The following is a 21,213-nucleotide window of genomic DNA, read 5'->3' as shown; positions in this document are numbered from 1 at the left end:
AAGGGGCTCAGTCTTGAAGGTTTCAATGAATGAAATGGCTGCGTCGTAAACTGTCTTCTTGAGTACTGTAGTGCTGGTAGTTGTAGTTCAAAGATTGCTAGTGACACCGCTAATAATACAGAAACACCGATCTGCGAGCTAAACTGTAGATTTTAGTGGAATTGTAGGGAAGAGCTGCAAAGATGTCGACCCTGAAAATTGTAATCGATGTAATTGCTCGGGTTGTGTACCGTCCTCTTGAGAACCGCAGTGCCGTTTATTGCAATTTAAGGATGCTGATGCCGCTATTAATAGTACGGAAACAGATTTATAACCTGAATTAGATTTTAACGAGTTCGCGAGAAAGTGTTCTGAGATGTTGATATTAAAAATTTTAATCGATGCAGTTGTTGCATCGCATGCTTCGCGACTATTTTGCTGTGTGACTGAGGCACTCTTTATCACGGCTCGATGATCCTTGGCCAGACCATTAATGAAATGAAAGCACATGCATTCGTGAACGGAATGGTAAATTTTGTTGGCGGATTGCAGGAATTACATTACAAATTACAACGTGTGAATCGGTCGGGCTTCTTCTCTGTCGTGCGCAGGCAAGTTGAAATAGCAATAAGAAGAGGGGTACAAGATCTTGCAATGTTTTTCAGGGTAAAGTTGAGGAATTTAAGAAATTGTCTTAATTAAAAAGTTAAGATTAAGGAGAAACGATTTGCAACAAGTTATTACACGAGATGAAGTATTAGTAACAAGAAGTGTTTCCTCGACGCAGTGAATACTATGTTGAGAGAGGTCGATAACGGCCAAGATACAATCGTAGATTTTTCTGTATTTTTTGCAAGAGACGAAGGAGACATTTACTCGTTGATTGAGACAGTTCGAGCTTTGAGGAAATCGTTCGCTGTCGAGCGTGTGACAACGTGACAAAGTGCTGTCGAAAATATATTAAGTGGAACAAGTGTTCGCGGGTGTGTAAGAGAGGGTTTTGGGTGCATTCTTCAGAGATGGTCAGCCAACACGCGATGGCCACCACCGTTCGCAAAGTCAAGCAGGAGAACCGTCTCAGACGGCAAAATCAGAATCAAGGTACAGAAACGTCAGCAATGTTTCGTCGAAAATTTATTTACCATCGGAACTGTCAACAGAAATGTTTAAACACATTATTAAGCCACGCATGCATAATAAAAAACCTATAAAACTGATTAATGTTAATATACAAGTTGATCGCATAGATATTAAACGATATTAATGCTTTTTTTCGAAGCTGTTAATGTTATAAATTTTTTAAATACATGGTGCTATAGAACGGCACTATAAAAAATTTGAAAAATTTTTTATCACTTCGTATAGTTCTAGAAAATTATTCAGACTCATTAAAGTTAATATGGAAGTTAATCGAATCTATATTAAACAATAAAATGCATAGTAATACACAATGAGAATATCAAGTAATCGTAAAGAGATTTATCTTTTCGAATAATCGTGAAAAATTCATTACACTTGTCGTACTTAACATAGATGTAAATTAATTAATCTCTAAAACTTTTGGTGTCTTTATATTTTACAAATAAATAGTGAAACATAGTCAAAGCTTACAATGCTTATTGACGTTACAATAGAGCATTTAACATGATAGATTTAAGTAAATTGAAGATGCAGCAATATTTCCATATTTAGCAGTACCTATTTTCTACTCGGGTCATTTTGCAACGTTTGCCGCTGTAAATAGTCAAATTGAGTTAACTTGATACCTTTCGATTACGCAACGTTTCCATTAAAATCGAGCGTTGATGAAACCGGTGGAAAGTGAGCATCACAAGGAATGTTATTGCACATTTTATGTTTCTACCGAAGAATGCACTCAGCACCGTGCAATTCTGATACTACGCCAGTTTATGATTTACAAAAGCGCAGGTAAACAGTGATCTGTTTTGAATAGATCGAATAGCCAGGAAATGAACGGGAAGGTTAACGAATTCGTATTTTCGTAATTAGTATAAACAGAATGGATTCGTAAAGCAATAATTACGTGATTGGTGAGTTCCCTTGTGCATTTTTCTACGCTATGGGTTTTGGTGTAACAAACTACACAGGAAATGTATGGAAATTTGAATTTACAAATATATTCATTACCTTCGTTACGGTAACGCTAATTATTTTCTTAGGGGGGAAAGACACCGAGCTTACACTAATTTTCCATAGCGGATACGTCGAAGTTCGCTGGAGCTAAATGTAGCTTTACGCGCAGCTGAGCATCAGCTTAATTACGATTAACTGTATACGATTAGCTCGCATCCCAATTATTTTTTCATTAGGAATTAATTCTGGCCGTGCACCTTCGTCAGGATTTTTAACGAAACTGTTAAAACGAATTTATTAAACGATGAAGATAAGCTGCCATAAACACTTAAAATCTCTAAAAATAGTAGAACGATAATAACTCTCGAATTCGAAAGGATTATGGATGCTGACACATTTAGCTTACTCAGTATAAAAGTCGATATTGTTCTTCACTTTACATGTTCGTTTAATTACTGGCAACGTCGCTTATTATATTTTCGGTATATTTACCTGTTTTATTTAAAAAATAATTATTCATGTCATTCAACGAACGAAGCGAAACTTTTATACGTGTTCGCGTTAAATACTGCGTCCATGACATTATACAAATGTCATTATGATTGTTTATGATAATCTTTCTTTAAACAATAAGGACTCAAAATATAATGAACTGTTCCTATTTCTTTGGATTTGTTATAAGATTCTGTATATTAATTTATAAATGTCTGTATTTGTCTACAGATGTTTCTAGTATGAAATTTTATAAAATTTCATTAATAGTTGATTAATTTAATTCTATCACTGACTATTAATATTATCATTTAATTTCTAGATTATGGATTTAAAGTAGCTATGTCATTGAAGATAATAAAAGGATTAACACGAAGGACAAACTGTTCTCAAAAATATATAGTAGTATTAAATGAAGAAACTAGAAGCAATTAATGATAAATTTAATAATAAGTTGTATGCATTGATCAGTTATCGCAACGTTTAAAACGCCTATTTTCATCCATTTTACGTAAAAACTGTAACGTAAAGTAATGCATAGCCAACCATTAATCTGTGAATAATTATTACCAGAATAAATTACCATAAAGTTACCAGAATAAGGATAACCGAACCCATTTTTTTAAGCAAGTGACAAAATTTTCTATTCTTGCATTTTATAAAGAAACGTATGTATAAATAATTTCTCGAAATATTGTCCCATTTTTGTCATAATATACTCTCGAATAAAGAAATTTATGAACAAATATCTCAGTTTTTATAATCTTAGGAGCGACAAAAAAAATTATGACATTTGACGTGTCGAATAATTATATTTGGAATGAACAACTTCCTGTACTGTACTTACTGTACTTTTCTTTCGAATTATGTCACATTAATTAACACGTTCTATGCCGAGCTATTTTTACTCGACTTTTTACTCTAGTCATTTGTTATTTCACTAAAACTTACTATACTATCTGTAATTATTAATAATCCTATATAATAATAAAACAAATTCATTACGGTTCGTTCTTGTGGTAGAAAATAGTTCTTTAATTCTAGATTTATTATAAACTATTTTTCAGCCCATTAAATAGACATGCAAGCATGTACCATCGGTGATACACGTGGCACGGAATGTGTTAAAATAACAACTAGTTCTGACAAAAAAATAACAATCTCGGACGATGCTGTAAAATATCGAATAAATTGAATCCGTCTATGGGAATGTGTTCGAGTGCCAGCGTGTTGGACAGCGGGGGCGTAGAATTAATGCAGCGACTAATTGTGTGCGAAATATGAATTTCAGATGAGGAGGGACTTTACAAGCCAGTACCACCACCGAAACCGGTGCCGAACAATCAGAAGAGCCAGAACGACCAGCAAGAGAACAGGGTGCAAACGGTAGCCGAGCAGCAATCGTCGCTTAGAGCCGCCATAGAAAGAAACGCCGGTCTCGACGACGGTCAGCTTCGCAGTTCCGGGCAGAACATTGCACCGGAATACAGGATGCCACCACTCTACGGGGAGGAGCAGAGTTCAAGTCAGACTCAACAGCCGGCTAACTTACAAACCCACAGTAGTAAATTTCCGGTATGTATTCAAATTAACCCTTAGATCCCGAAGCTACGATAATCTACATAAAGATCGTCGTGAGACACGTACGGTCCCCCATGGAACTTTCGGTGATTTATTCTTGTACGTTCGCTTTATTCTCTAACCCACAGTTGTACCTAACTTGCCACCGATTGTTGAATATTTGGGAAAATTGGCTAGAACGATTAGCAACAATTCACGTTACAAAGTTAACGTTTTTATGGTTCGAGAGATAAACAATTTTGTACGTAATTCTATTTTTATGCTTGGAAACAGGTATCGAGTTCATCGAGCTGTAGTAATTTTTTCAGCTATGATTTACGATATTTATTTTATTTTGTTAATTGCCAATTTTGCATGTAGCTTTTAACCTCTCCAGGGGTAGTGTCACGTATGTGTGCGTTTAGTTTTCTTAAAATTATGATTATTCTAAGAGTAAAGAAAATGAGAATCAGTTGAAAAACTATTTGCTACAGAATCCCTCAGCAATACTGAAAAAACCTCATCGAATGAAATGAAATGGATGATATATAAAAAAGAGACTATTAAATAGATTGTTTCACAAAATAAAAATTCATCCCTAAATATTTAAAGAGACTGGAACAATTAAATTGAACAGTGAGTAATCGTTTTTAATATGCAAGACTTCTTGTACGCAATGATAACATTTTTAAGATGCAGATTTTGTTAATTACAGAATTAATTTTGAACGTTTATTAATAACTAGCCTGCGGGACGTTTATGCATGTTGAAAAGATTCTGCGCCATTTGAATAATAGATAAGACAAGTATAATTTCCTTTTGTCCTTTAATAAAGTTATTAAATAGATATTAGAACGCCAAGTTTTCTTAGCTTCTTTTAATCTTTTTCATTGTTATTCATCCAACCATTTTCGTTATAAATGCATAAAACCCGCAACTCTAATAAGATCGTAAAAACGTACGTTTACTGCATTTTTATTTTTCCGGATAAAGTTCAAATCCACCTGACGCGCGTAAAACACGTTCATTGATGCTAAATAAAAGTCCCGGTCTCTAATAAGTAATTTGCGCTTCGCAAAACAACGTTACTAATTCCATCCTAAATCCCGAACGCAGGAACTCTCATAGAACGAATAGATAATTAATTACGCAAGAAACCGTGCAGCTGTTAAATCAAGATGCTCCAAAATAAAAAAAAGGTGCGATTCCTTGGCCGTTAAGATTGCGGCGCTTATTCATCGTAATGCTGCACGCGAGTTTCGGTCAATACTGTTGCAATGCGCGTTCGCCGCATTGGAAAGTGGCATAAATGTTTCATAAGGAAAGAACGAGGAGGAACAATTACAGGAGCCCGAGAAAGAATAATGTAGACGTGGATGCTCGCGTTGCAATCGCGTTACGGGCAGCGGCGGCGTGTTAATTAACGATGCGGGCTTCTGCATAATTCGATCCGCGCGGAAAGCGTGCACAGATGTGCAACCAGGGTAGCCCGGCCGGCTTGCGGAGGCACGCCTAAGCCGGCAGGCTTCGGATCTTTTGTTATAGACGCCGTAGAGGCGTGCCGTTGGATTTTATTACCGTCGATAACGCGGCTGGTTCCGAGGTGTAACGGACTGAATATGGCGATCCAAGTCCCGCGGACTTTGATGCGACCGGACTTGCCTCTCGGCACAGCTGAAAAAAAAACCGCAGCGCCGCGGTTAGGAGTCAAGGCGCAGCACTTTATTCGGTATGGTCTGCCGCGACTTTCTAGGCTTCTTCTGGCATCGCAGCCACGCGCGATTCCCTTTAATTGCACGTTTCTCCCGGTGAAATGCTTTATGGGCGATCGGGATCGTTGCAACTCGGTCCGCGACCTGAAATTCGGTTGCGTGCGACCGATGCAACGTTTCCTTCTGCGGACGAAACCGCACGATGTAAAATTCTCTCTGGTCGAACAAACGCAAATTGTGCTAGCCGTTGTTTATTCATATTTGATTCGAATGTAACCGCGTTTATTACTCAAGTCGTTACTCAATTACAGAATTTATACATTTGTGATAGGAACACATTGGTTTATTCAAAAGAATACAATAGAACAATCGAAAGCATTTGAAAACTTTGATATATTATTTGCAACTTATTGAGATTATTAACTCTTACAGGACTATAAGATTGCTAACAGTAAATATTAGTATGTAACTGTTTATTTTAGTTTGTTGAAACAGAAAATAAGTAGAAATTATGTGAGAAATACATAACAATGCGTAGTGCTTTTGGAATTTTATGGAAAATATTTCTCCCAATGGACTATAGTGATAACACATACTATAATTAAACTTGTTATGAAATGACTTTTATTTATTGATTTATCATAGCATAATGTCATTATGAGACATTTGTTTTCATTTGTTCAAATATTCTTCATTATTCCAGAAAATTATACTTACCGAATAATATAAAACATGTAAGAAAACACGGTAATACATTATTACGCGACACAATAAACTAATATAATAATAGAGTACAGCTCGCGAATGTATTACTATTGACGCCAATTGATTTGGCAGTTATTTTTTCTAAATATTCTCGTTTAGGCAATTGAGTTCGGCATACGTTCTAAGCTTAATATTCTATATCAAAAATGCAGATAAGGTTATAATTAAATACGGCAATCACTAATTTTAGAATGGGGAGAAATGTTTCTTTTAGTCGTAAAAGGGTTGAAGGAAAAAAGATGTTTGGTTTTGGTACCAGCTAGGTTACTGCTCTACTGATGATTAGTCTGTGGAATTTTATGCAAAGTGGGAGGTGTCCGCATTAACCGCTGAACATCCTCACTTTCTTTTGATTGTTTCACCAGTTCAAATTTCACCTATCCATTTGTGTCATAAGTGCATAAAATTTGCCGCGTACTAATGACTCATTAGCGACCACGTGTTATGCTGAATTAACATGGATGACATATAAATAACTTAACGTAAATAAGCGTTATAATATTTGACATATAATGCATAATTTTTTGTCGCATAATGTAGCTAATGTATGGAAAGGCTTACACCAATATTTCGAGAAGAGAGAGCAACTTTATTATAATTGTGTATATTAATTTATGGATTTGAGGTATCTTACGCAGACGATTTTGTTCAAATTCATCTTCAAATAATTCATAATAGAGAGAAGAGTTCTGTTTTTACACTGATCATTTACTATTTTATGTATTTTTAAAATACAAACTTGGCTTATTTCAAATTTGTTGTTTATTTTCTCCAGGAAGGTGGCATGGCCACTGTCTCTGTTCTGTTAGTTGTGTCAGATCAAGAAGTCGAAGGGAATTTATTTCACGCATTAACTGTCACACCAATCTTCATAAAAGACACATAAGATCAGAGTAACTTGTTTAACAATATAAGAGTAAAGTGACAAGATTTATTGGGTAGATAAATCTAGGTAGATCCTAAATTGGCTTGCTTGCACAATAGATCGTAATAAAAATGAATTTTCAACTTTGATAATAAAATTGACAAAATCAATAGTTCATATAATTTTCTTATTCTTTATCTAAGTACAAAATTTTGTACGTGTACTCGTCGAAGTGTTTACAAGCAACGATAAACTTGACTCAATTTCATTAATTTCTTAATCCCCTTTTCCACGAACATAATTACATCATTTTATCAATGATAGCTGTATTTCACATATTACTATTACAATTACAATATTATTACAATCACGTAATTATAAAAACCCGATGGACATAGATTGAACGATCCGTAATGATTGTTCTATGCTCTTATCCAGTTAGAAATTGTGTCAATGACCCCATAAAAATGTATATACACAACCATACAACTCATTTGATTTGATTAATTCTTTAAAAGCATGTATACTTCGTTGAGAACGGTAGAATGAGGCTGTACAATCAGTAATAATTTCCTCATCCGTTTTTCAAGTACAATACTTCGTGAGAGCGATGACGCAACTAAGTGATCGCACGAGTTATTACACGAAGTTATTACATGGTAGCAAGATGGAATTCAGAATTTTCAGCGTGCAGGGCTGAAATGTTATGAGGGGAATTTAATTGATACGATAGGTTGTTCGCTGGGAGTTGAGGAGCTCTTGTCTCTCGTTTGCAATCGTGGCTTTCACTGAAGATATCAAGATGCTATATAAGTAAGGAGGGTACTAATTTTGCTGGATGTTGGTTTTTCCGCGGCAGTACCGGGAATCGCCAACTCGTTCTGCGGCCGCATCCGTTAACGGAGGAAGAACTATGCGACGTGAAGAGTGCAGAGCAAATTCCGCGGAACAATTGGTCAGAAGAATCAGAGAACTCCGACGATACAATGCTGCCTAACAATTCCGTGAAATATTCACGGTAAAGCGTTGTAACTTTCTGCATTCCATTAACGCTTTGCTCTGTAAAAATCATCTGTTTGCATTTGAAGAGTGCTTCTTTCTGCGAATATACATACAAAGTGCAAAAGTCACGCTGCTACGAACACCTGAAATGCAATTTTGCAGGCCCACAAAATTACAAATCTTTGTAAACTAGAAGACTGTACGCTTAACGACAAAATTTAAGAAGTATGTTACACAAGTTCTTGAGTATAGCATTTATTAGTATAGTTCTTATTTGTTGTGCAGGGAGTATAGCAACATAAACAATGTATTATATGCTTCACTATAATATGCACTTCTAATTTAATAGGATGTATATTTATTAATACTTCAAATTTTATTTAAAAGTCAAAGTTATGTATAGTCACTTAATTTTTGTTTTAACAGTTTAGCTGTCGCGTCAATCGTATCTTTATTACGCTAATTTGTTATATTTCACTAGTTTTACTAGCATTTATATATGCGAATATGTTGAAATTGATGAATTTCTCAATTTTAACTTGTTTAAATAAAATGCTCCGATTTTATGAAATCTTTGCGCCGGTTTACATGGCAGTCAAAGCGTCATATGTTGCATCATTGTTACGAGAATTTGGAGATCTCCGCAAGAATATTTTCGGTCTCCCATTGTTTTTTCACGTTCTCTTGATTACGCAACTTTTGCGAGGTTACGTGTAAAAAGTACATTATCATTGGAAACCCTGAAGCAATTTCTCTGGAACAATGCACACGTATTTTATTCGTTTGACGTTTCTCACAAATGTATCTCAGCCATCGCACACCTTCCTAATTTTTGCAAGTAAGCAACGGTGTCTACGAGGAAGCATAAAAATTCCCGTCACAAATTAAACGAAGCGGAGAACACAATAGATGACTCGCTCAAAGACAGATCTTGGTCCTTTGTCTCTAAGGGTAATGAAAAACAGATTGTTGGATTCATTAGGTTTAAATTGGATCGGCTAAATCTTATCGAACGACCGTGGAGATCCGGAATTTATGATATTATTATACGTGTCTTTTCATTGTTATCTATTCCAATGTATGAAGACGGAATTTATTTATTCCGCGAAGAGGATGTACAAGTGTTTTACCGTTTTTTTTTTTCAAGTCAACTGAAATTCGGATGACGGATGCATTAATATATTCGTGTAAGGACAAGAATTTGACGATAGATTGTCAAATACACTCGGTTTCGCCATATAGGTCAGTGCATCGCTAATATCTGGGTCGCAAAGCACAGTAGAATGTTTAAATTGTGTGCTACGTACGTTGTTTCGATAACGTTCATCGAGAATCGATAACAGTGCGCGTGAAACACTGTAGGGAACATAACATTATACCAGCTTAGTCAACAAATATACATTCAAACAAAATAATAAATTATATTCCAGCGACCGAACAACTTACGATTTTAACAGAATGAATAGTACAAGCGATTTTCAGCTTAATTTTTTTTCTTAACAATACGTGTTAGCCTAGTTGATAATTTTTCGCTCCTAGATACGGACTTTTATGTAATTTCGTTGTATAATCCTAGTGTTCTCATGAGCGTGAAACTCTTACCTTCAGTTCATTAACATGAAGCCACTGTTTTTCACGTTGGTACACGCCTTCGCCGAGTTTTCTCACAAGCGCTATAGATTGTAACACCGTGTCCAATTGAGAGAGGTGAAGAAAGTGTACGCAATCAGTGAAACAAACTCTTACGGATAGGGCACTTTCAGTGATCACAATTTACTTTTGAAACATTGACGCTCTTTCAAGACAATTATTGATCAGCCAATGGCATTTCTGCTATCCCCGCCACTTGTAGATCTGTTTCTCGCTATACCCACAAAGGATAGTGGGTGGTTTACTGAATCATAGAGTGAGAGTAAAGGCGTGTTTGTAACACAGGACAGTTATCGAACAGTAAAAATTACAGAAATATTTCAATCGTTAAAAGAATAAAAATGTAATAGTATGGAAATTGCGTTTCCCTTTCTAGCTAAAGAAAGACGTTACCTAAATAATGATACAGACAGCTTTGGTTGTCTAGCGCACGTTAACTGGCACGTGTTGAAACTTGTTGAGCCGGGATAGCGTGGGCAGAGTGATTTTAATCTGCTATTTCTTCTCGATCAACGATCGTTTTAATCCTTTAACGTTGTTAAAGCTCACCAATTCAAGTTCGCTAATTCAATTGATTAAAACGATAATTTCGTGTTAATAATAATTAATATTAACATATTAATATATTAATTATTCAACATTGTTTGCAGATTTATATGAACATTTGTTATTTCATTACGTTTCCCATTACTATATTCATTTAATAATAAAGTAAAATCCGAGAAATATTTCGATGTTTGATCATCTCTATACGAATTTTCAAAATTATCTATTATTTATTTGAAAGTGTACAATATCTATTTTCACAACCTCGAATACTATTTCGTTAACACATTCTTTGTTATGAAATAGAATGGGAAACTCAAATTGTTTTTTCGTGTTTTGAAATTCTCACAAAAGATCACTCTACAGAGTTTCTAAGCATTTTTTCCCACATCTTTTTCAATGTAAACTTATATGGGAAAGTCTCCGCTTCACAATGAGCTCTTATAGTTGATCGGTGACTTTTATATTATGTTTGTATTACATTTTAGATGAAAATACATTAAAACGAAGACAATGTAACGTTTTAAATAACATTTACAATTCGTGTTATGATTGTACACACCTGAGACGGAAAAGACAAAGCTAATCTCAATTTAATGAGCGTGCTTTTGCACTAGACTGAAGTAAAGAGGAAACGTGTTTTCGCAAAATGGTAAGCATATAAAGAAAGAAAAACGTGTTTATCGTGGATATTGTACAAGCGATAAAGAGATTTGCAAATATTTTCATAATATTTAATCTAAAGTTACATGTATACAGTATGAAACAGATTAATTAATCCATCGTTGAGAAATTGTAAATGCCTGGAATGTCTGTGATCATGTGAGTCTTTATAGTAGCGTACATTGTTAAAATTGTTGCAATTTCTTCATTCAAGGAAAATTAAATTTTTTATACAATTTTACTCAATTTATAGAAATGACAATCTTTTTATAGTAACTCATATTTTCAAACTTCGTTGTTACTTTTTGATTTTCGATACAATTTTGTTTGATTTAAATAAATTATGATTTTTACACTTACTCATTTTTTTTACATTTGCTGCTACTTTTTAATTCAAGGGAAATTAAATTTTCGATTAAATTCTATTCGATTTATATAAATTATAATTTTTTACAGTTTCTCATTGTTTTAAAAATTCGCTGCTACTTTTTAATTTAAGGAAAATTAAATTTTCGATTTAATCCTATACAATTTATAGAAATTATAAAACCTTTTACAGTGACTCATATTTTTGAAATTCGCTGCTACTGTTTAATTCAAGTAAAATTTAATTTTTGACACAATTCACCTCGATTTATAAAAATTAGAATTTTTTACACTGGGACTCGTATTTTCAAAATTCGCTGCAACTTTTGAATTCAAAGAAAATTCAGTTACGGAATCAACTTGATTTGAGGAGACTGCAATTGTGACCAGTAACTCGTGTCTTGCAACGTTGTAATTTATTGTCTTCGAATTGACTTCACTCCAATTTTATGTCTTTCGAAATCTTCTTTCGGTTAAGCAGCGGCAACATTATCGTAATGTCAACGCCGACTGGACACTTGAGGACTAATATATCGGTTAGACGTTCTTTAGCTCTGTCTTCGGTAACAGTTCGTTGTACGTGCGTTACGTTCTTGGGAAAATTCTCAGAGATTCCCAGCGGGCACAAAGGAGGCATCATACTCGCGTACCGTTTACCGGAAGTCGAGAAGGGGGTTGCGATAGCCGTTTAGATGCATTAGATACTTTTCGTTGTGGATCGGCCACGTCGAAGGCGAGAACAAATCGGAACACTTGTCAGTGACGAGATTCTAACTCACGGCACACAATCTCATCGTCTGCTTCAGAGTAGACGCCGCCTGTCCTCTCTGTTGTATTCCCTGCCGACAATGATGTTGCGTACGCTTAACTGCTTGCCAATTATGCCATGGATCTTTTGTGAAATCTTGGAAACAGTTGTCGATGAGTTTCTCCTTTGTCATTGTCTTCTCGAAACTCCAGTCTTGGGAGTTTAGTAAGACAATTTTTGCTGGAAATTTACAGCATCGGTTTCGCACTACTTTATCATTGTCGGATAGAAACAATCGTTGACTAGAATGAAATTGTATACCTGTAAAATAATACGTATTATTTTCTCAGATCTACTTCGATGATTTTAATTAATTTCTGTTACTTTCTAGAATGAAGAAGTCTTTTATTGAAAAGACTGATAGGAAGATCAATAATATTATCAATATTATTATAAGTTGCCTTTTGTAAGGTACAGAATGAAGAAATTTATTTAAAATATGGACATTTTTTTAGCAATGATCTGTATTATTATCTGAACACTTAAATGACGTCATATTATTTCTCGTAGGCTTGCTCTGATACCGGCGATTTATATTAACCGATATTCATAGGCGATATTTATTAACCTTATAACTAATATATTTTACAGGTATATTTTAAATTAAGTTTAGTAATTCCGCAAGATGAAATATGTTTGAAAGCAAGTTCCTTTATGCATTGAAACACGAGAAATCTCGTAAGCGATCGTTTAGGTGTTAATTACATTTGAGATTGTTCAACGTATACACAATGTCAATTTTCATTTATAATATTCACAAATATCAGAACAATAAATAATTTTTATTTTCAAGTCATAGCTATACAGGAGAATGTATAATTGAAATATCCTTTAATATTTATCTTATCAGTAAATTGAATTGTTATGCTAATACTAATAATAGATATATTAATATGGTATGCTAATAATAGTAATAAGCCTTTCAACAATTATCTATTAAACATGGTATTATATTTAAATAAACCAATAACATGTAATAAGTATCAGAATGAAGTTTAAAATATTTTAAACTTTGTACAGTCCTTGTAAGAATACGTCTTTAATTGCTGATTTTCAGATAAGATAATTTCGTACGATGCACCAATGCCTTTACAATTTGCTCGTATAAGACTGATTCTGCATGTAACGGGTGAGCTCGTTTAACGGGCAACGAACCTGGCCGCTCTGTTCGCGTTCGCGTCTCTCGTTTTTTTGCTGTAAATTATAATATACGAAATCGCACGGAAGCGTGCATAGAATTATTCATAAACGTTCCGCGGGCAAAGGCGATGATTAGGCGTGCTCATTTTCCAGCGTTGTGCAGTTCGTTCTATCACGCTTGCTTTCTTCTGACCGCGATACAATCTCAAGGCGAGGTCAGTTCAGTGACACCTCTTTTTAGATGCACTATTATATGCATGCAAGGAGCGATCGAACCACTTGTTCGCACTTGCTCGAGATCTGCTAACTGAACTTCCAGATCCTGTTCTCGATGTTGCTAGGAAAAAATCGCAATGGGTATCGCAAGACTTCGACCGACGCCGGACATTTACGATGAGAAATGCTCATTGACGTCCTCTTCGAGCCTAGTCTTAAAGCCAGTACCGACACCGGCTTCACTTTCGTATAGGAAAATTGATCTCGACGCTAGGAATTTCCCTGTCTTCGCTCTATTCAATGCGTTCGTACGGTACTTTTAAATCACCTGACGCGCTAAAATTGTTTCCAATTAGCACTTAAAACGCGAAATAATAACTTTAATAACTAACAATTTAAATTCATTTTTAAAACATAATTTAGTTTATGGAATTATGTTAATCACAAAAATGTCACAGGTACATTATTTACACATACTTAAACATTAATTATTAACAGCACGCTACATATGTGTAATCATGCACGATTATATAATCGAAGAAAAATTTTGTTGTTACAGTCATCTACGAAAAAGATTGCAATGATAACATTATTTACACATACTTAAACATTTATTTTATCATTGCAATCTTTTTCGTAGATGACTGTAACAACAAAATTTTTCTTCGATTATACAATCGTGCATGATTACACATATGTAGCGTGCTGCAGTTAATGTGTTAGTGAAATAAAACAAGACTTCTTTATAATAAGCATTTACAATAATGTTTGCAGTGGTAATGGCAGTCTTTGACATTATTTAATAGTAGAACTATTGGACCAGCTAAAGCGGTTGGTTTTCGCGTTTTTATTTTTTAGAAATGTTGAGAGGAAACGGTGAATAAATTAAATCAACCCTAAATGCTTTTTAATATATTGATATTTTTGATTTCCAAATATTAATTATTAACTCTCTTTTTGCAGATAGAACGCGAGGTAGTGCTGTCATCGACAGACAAGAATTCAAAAATCCCCATCCTTCATGAGTACAAACAGAAAACTGCAGGGAGAGTTGCAATTGCGCCTGATGCACCGATCAAGCAGCAGGCTTGGGTTCAAGAAGTGAGTCTACTACTTTTGTGTCATGTCTAAAAACCATTCCTTTCGTAAGAAATATAAATAGTCTAAAAAAACAAGAGATAGGAGAATTCAATTTTCATTGGAAGCATTATTTTTCCTCATAATATTAGGTTAACAAAAAACTGTACACACCAAAATCGCACAAACTTACCGATTTATTTAACTGTTACTTCAGTTACGAATTAAAACCTTTTCCTGATATTGAAAGCAAAAGCCGTCATAAAATAGGAATTCACAAAATGGTTAAATAATTCATGGATATCAAACGGTTGAATAATTCAATGATCTTATTGCTCGAAAGCCAGCATCATCTTTTCGAGACGAAATTAGACATTTGGGAAGTAGATAAGAGAAAGTCATTTGAAACGAGTGACATTTTTTCAGAGATTAATTTATATTAATGATCATATGTAGGATGTATTTGCATGTTTTAAGAGCGTTGTCTTCATTCAAATTTTAAAATATTCATTCTTTCGTAACGTAAAGAGTAGAACGGAGAAAACTCTGTACGAGATCTCTCGCGCCTCGATGGGTTCTCCTGTGAAAATCCAGGCAAGGGGTTAATGAGAATCCAGTCATTGTTGTATTTCTTTACGAAATGCTTCATTCACTCGCGGTTTATTCACTGGCGAGTGCGACGTTCATTGGACGTATGCGTAAGCAGCTCGAAATGCGAGTGGGTGTCGCTAATGTACGTGTGGCAGGATACTGTTTCGCGATCGTTGCTTGCAAACGGACAGACTTACCAAAGGTTGCCAACGAAATGTCAGAAAATATTGTAGACCTCTGCTCGACGCAGACTCGTTGATTTTCTCGAATAACATTGAAAGATTTTCTTGAAATTTTTATTACAGAATTTATTATTGAATTTAGATCGGTAAATTTTCTCGATCAGCTAGCTCGGGATCGATTAAATATTTCATTCCACGGTATTTTGATGAAAGTTGTTCAGTATATTTTCTGGAGCACGACTTTGCAAAGTTTCGAGACAATTTGTCAGTCGATATTAGTGAGAACGAAGTCACTTAGCTAATTTATTTCGCCACGAAGGATCGCTATTGTTATATGAACAATGTAGCCGTTGCGCAATCTATTAGCTGCTTCCTTTCACTTATTTAGTGTGTACATAAATCGTCTCTTTACTTGGCCTGTTAAAGAGGAAAATATGAAAATTAGTTCAAAACAATGTCAGCAATATCTAGAACACGTGTTGGAAAAACTTTTTATGCTTCTTACTTTTATAGATTGAGGAAAGAAAGGGATCCATAGAATTTCTTTCGTCGAATGATATCTTTAAAGAGAAATATAATAGAATAATATTAATGTCGTTTAATGTTAGTTTTAAACAGCTGAAAATAAAACGTCGAGTCGCGTTTTTTAATTTGTTGAGAATTTTGAGTACGAGATAAAAGTCTTTGAAATTAACAGCACAGTGATGAGCAAGGAAACTGACGACACTAACAGATCAGTATGCTTTAATTGCAGAAGTCGATTGTGACAATTAACAAGACAAACATTTCAGCAAATGTTTCTCGGACGACCAAAATCAATTGGCGTTCACATTAGCGCTTGAATCAACATCCATTTGTCGAGACTGTACACTGAATTCTGATATTAATTACTGTCGACTAGCTTATCATCGACTGCCAATTGTCAGATGTGTGTGTACTCTGACGATAATTGACGTTCGCTGCTCCGATATCAAAGCATTTGATGGTATCTCAATCATGAGAGTGTTCCGTGAACCCTTTCTCGTTCAGCTTATTAATCCAATTAAATTTTCGAGAACCTGCTAGCTCTCGGCAACTATGAATTTCAACGGAATGTTTAAATTATTAATAAGCAAAGTTTTATTAAAACCTGAGGCTCTAGAAAAGTAATTAAATGCATCTACCATTTTGGATAGTTCTCCTACACCCTCCAAGCATATAATTGTTTCCGATGTGAAATCTAAATCGCTATTTACTAAAAATGAATTTTTTACATTTCACGAAATTCCTATAAAAAAAAGATCCTGTGAAACTCTCAGCGTATATGAAAAATTTTATTACGCCAATCGCTCGCGAAAATTCCAGCAATGGAATCTGTCAAATAGTAACCGATCAATAAAAAAAATATGGTTGGGCAACCGAATCTGCCTATTTCAACATTATATGAAACTGTTGGTCGCGATCGCGATATATTGTACACAAAAATCACCAAAGTTAACAGTAGAAAATTTGTTTATTAATAATACTATATATTTGTTTTGGAATCGTCGAATAATTAACGCAATACCTATAGGCGGATGTTTAATTATTCTTCACAGATTGATTCTTTAATTAACTTTTCAATGGAAATAGCAATTTAAATTCATAATGAGTAATTTATCTTTGATAACGTTTACTCATGATTATTTATAGCTTTATTATTTAAATGAATACTTAAAGCACTATTTCGATACAGTACAGTGATTGGAAATTTTGTTAATGCAATTCTTTCAGTGCGTAAAGCGCTAAATTATTAAATTACTGTTTAAATGAATTCGTCATTCTCATTTCTTTCGTAATTATTATTTAAAAGAGAATCTTTTACTGCGTTTTGTTACGTTACGGTCATTAAAAATCCATTTGATATAGCATTCTCTAAATCGAAAAAATGTTAAATTATACGTATAATATATTGTTATTTAAATAAACTAGTCATCTGCTGTGATATAGTTAAATAATTTTGTTTAGAATCATTATTTAAAATAAGTGTTCCAGGCTCTGTTAAGTTCTACTACAATGATTGAAAATTTTGTTAATAGAATTTTTCATACATCTCAGATGTTAAGTTATTAAATTACTGTAGTTGAAATGTTAAATTATTATTTAAATAAACTAGTCATTTCATGCAATACGATTTAATTAATTTGTTTAGAATCATTATTTGAAAAAAGAATTTTAATCTGCATTTTGACATAATACAATCGCCAATTCTGTTAATAGATTTTTCATACAGAGTGTTAAATTATTTAATTATTTAAGTGTAAACGTTAAACTGTTATTAACTTTACTTTGGTATAGTACAGCGATCGAAAATTCGATTCAGAGGGTCTCTAAAAATTGAAAAATACTTTTGTGATTCGAATGGAATTATAAACTGGTTATATAAAGTATATATAATACGAGTATAATAAAATATGAAGCGCATAGAAGGGAACAGAAAATGGAAAGAAAAGCGAAGCGATTGTAGTCGTAATGAATGAAAAATATGACACAGTGGAGGATTGAATTCTCGAACGTTTTATATTGTGGTTCCCGGCGAGGTGTTCAGGCTGTGAAATTCTTACGTTAGGTTTGGCGCAATGTAATCCCCAGAGGGTACCTGTTGGAAGGGCTATAAGTCAGAATATCTTTTTTCGTATGCGGAAAGCGTGTCGCCGAGCCCTATGAGCACAACTTCACTTGCACTTGTCTCACTCTCTTCCCGTCTCTCTCTCTCTCTCTCTCTCTCTCTCTCTGTCTGTCTGTCTGTGTCTGTTTCTATGTCTCTCTCATTCTTCCTTTCTTTCTCTGTCTCTCTTCCTCTTCCTCTCCTTTCGTTTGATAATATCGGTTGTTATTCCAACCACATCCTTTTCAACGAATCAGAGGATTCAGTCCGACAACTTTGAAATTCTCTCTGCGGTTTAAACGAACATGCTGCCATTAACCGTCCGATGTCCTCTCTTCGATAGAGAATTGTTTACGGAGAATCCGGGCAACCTGTCCCCGCGACGTTTTCCTTTTTGTTATTACGCCCTATGAAAAACAATCATGCCACACATATAATGAGAATTTTCTAAATCGAAGCTATCATTAAACCGTCAAAGTAATTGAACAAAAGTCTTGAGAAAAATTTCATATTTACCGAGACATGCATGTAATTTTTTACTCTTTTTGAATTGAAATTGTGCTATTATCCCTGTTCGAAAACGTATGGTTAAGATTGTGCAGATAATTGTTGAATGAAATATGAAATACGAAATGAAAAATGGTAGTGCAAATGTATACGTAAGAAAATTCTCTTTATTTCTTACCAGATATAAAATAGCATTTCGTTATGTGGAAGCTTAAGTAGATGGAAAAAGCGTTACAATAATTTGTAATATTTAAAACAACGAAGACGGCAATAGGAATGATCAAAAAACATTCTATATCAGGGTCTTCCCTTCTCTAACTTATAAAAGGAAATATATCCCTCTTTACGCAAATATTTTCTTGATTTATAACTAATTTTAAGATTACCTTTGTTTTGTCGAATATTTTACGCCAGGGGTTGTAACAAAAAATATTAAAAATGTTAGGATCTGAAAAGATTGCAACATCTTTTTGTAAAAATTATATTACTTACATTTCCATAATTAACAAAGTTTGTTCATGAAATGTATCACTTTGTAGCGCCTTTAATATTCGCACAGATATTTAATGGATGTTTATTTAATTAGTCGAATCCGTTCCGATCTGTAAAACCCTATTGGCTGTTTGGTTCTATGTTGCGCTAAGCTATATCGGTTGCGAAGGAAATAGCATCTGGGAAAGGTTTGCGTACCAGCAACCACTTCTAGGGTCTGCATTTTCTATCAACAAATTAATGCTCCCGATAGCAAGTGGCTCAGTTTGTTTGCTCGTTATCGCTTAACGTCATTCTGAGAGCGTATTACGTAATTAGTCGTAACTTGTTTGTAGCAAGATACCCAGTCTAATTAGATATCTCGTGTTCCTAATGAATGTGAAGTTCGTACTGAAATTACGACATAACTGGCAAAGAACATTGAAAGGAACATTTAGATCGAGTCATGACTGTCATTAGTCCGAAGAAATCGTACCTGCTCAGTACCAAATTAAATATACGATCTGATCCTTCAGTGATTCGAATTTCGCTTTAAAGGATCGTCTAAAAAAGTCAACAATGGAATTCTGCAATTAGTTGCATGAAGGCATTATACTTGAATGAGATCATAAAATTTCAATATCTTAGAACGAAGGCGTGCTAAGTATTTCAGTATGCAGCATAAGTTTGATGAATTTTTTCGATTTATCTCTATGACAATGAAATTCCACTAATATGCATAAACATCGCTCTTAGATTCAGTTGATATATATATTGTAATATGACGAAATAATTAAGTTTACATATTAGGTTGACAAAAAGGTTGAAAGTCAACATCATGAATTTTAACTGGATTTAAATGAAACAATATGTACAATAAAACGATCAGTTTCTATTTTAAAAAGATATAATTTCGTGGAAGCATCAAACGTGAATAAAACAATATACTGAATAATAAAGTCGCAATTAAAAATTAAAAATTAATTCTTGTCGAAATGTTTAGTTTTGAAATCGAAACTCCGCAATTTCAAAAATAAGAAATAATTATATTTTTTTATTTTAACGTAACAGAAAGAAAAATTTCACAATTACATGAAAATACTCTACTTGAATGAAACAGGATAAAGCAATGCGATCGGAATATCTCGAAATCAAAAAGAACTATTCGAGCGGAAAGCTATGCATTTCGAAAGGGCAACAATTTAGAATTTACCTAGAACCGGAGAGTTTCGCGATTTCCATATAAATTCGATCGATTTCCTACGGCACGAGGAATTGCAAGTATTCGAAAAATCTTTTCAGGGAACTCAGATGCAAGAAGTGAGACAGGAGAGCCAAGGAAGGAGCTACCACCCTCCGGAGTCCTACGCGTAAATATTTCCCATAATTTGTCGCTGAATAATCCCTTTTCCCAACATAATCGCCGTCTCTTCGAAGGTCGACGTCGGCGTCAGCGGCGACAGCAGCGACGAGAAACACGAAGATCGATGAGGAGAAGACCAAGTCCCTCTCGAGAACGTATCACACGATCAAAGACATGATATCCAGCCGTTTCGGCCAGAGTCGGAAGGACACCGAAACGGAACCAGAGGCTAGCTTGAATAACGTCACGGAGGAATTGCGAAAATCCAGTAGAAGCATCGATGAGGAAGAAGCCAAGAAGAAGGAGGGGATCTATGGGAAACCGAGGGCGCAGGAACCCTCTGTTAACATGCAGCAATACCCTAAAAATACATGCGGTAAGTACAAATTCTGAAACAAGTTAATTGCGAAATCGAAATTCACAGAAATACAATAAAATTAACGTAATTGAATATTTGATAATAAACCTTCTGGTTTGAAGCATTAATAAATGAATAATGTTAAGAAAATATCACAAGATTGCACAGAAACTTCTATTG

At 34.5% G+C, this 21,213-nt stretch overlaps 1 protein-coding gene across 3 annotated transcripts in view; it reads left to right on the top strand.

Annotated features, from left to right (window-relative positions):
• The first annotated feature begins 960 nt into the window (after window positions 1–960).
• LOC144476285 (uncharacterized) overlaps window positions 961–21,213 on the top strand; it is a 33,744-nt gene continuing 13,491 nt past the window's right edge. For all 3 annotated transcript variants that reach the window (XM_078193010.1, XM_078193009.1, XM_078193008.1), the window contains exons 1-5: window positions 961–1,080; window positions 3,857–4,140; window positions 14,822–14,959; window positions 20,615–20,682; window positions 20,750–21,051. In XM_078193010.1, the coding sequence (XP_078049136.1) occupies window positions 999–1,080; window positions 3,857–4,140; window positions 14,822–14,959; window positions 20,615–20,682; window positions 20,750–21,051 (874 nt within the window). In that variant the 5' untranslated portion in view covers window positions 961–998. The remainder of the gene's footprint in view (window positions 1,081–3,856; window positions 4,141–14,821; window positions 14,960–20,614; window positions 20,683–20,749; window positions 21,052–21,213) is intronic.

The sequence above is a fragment of the Augochlora pura genome, chromosome 10 (genome assembly GCF_028453695.1).
Source record: "Augochlora pura isolate Apur16 chromosome 10, APUR_v2.2.1, whole genome shotgun sequence".
Lineage (NCBI taxonomy): Eukaryota > Metazoa > Arthropoda > Insecta > Hymenoptera > Halictidae > Augochlora > Augochlora pura.
Note: the sequence above shows the minus strand (reverse complement) of the source record. Positions and strands in the feature narration are given on the sequence as shown.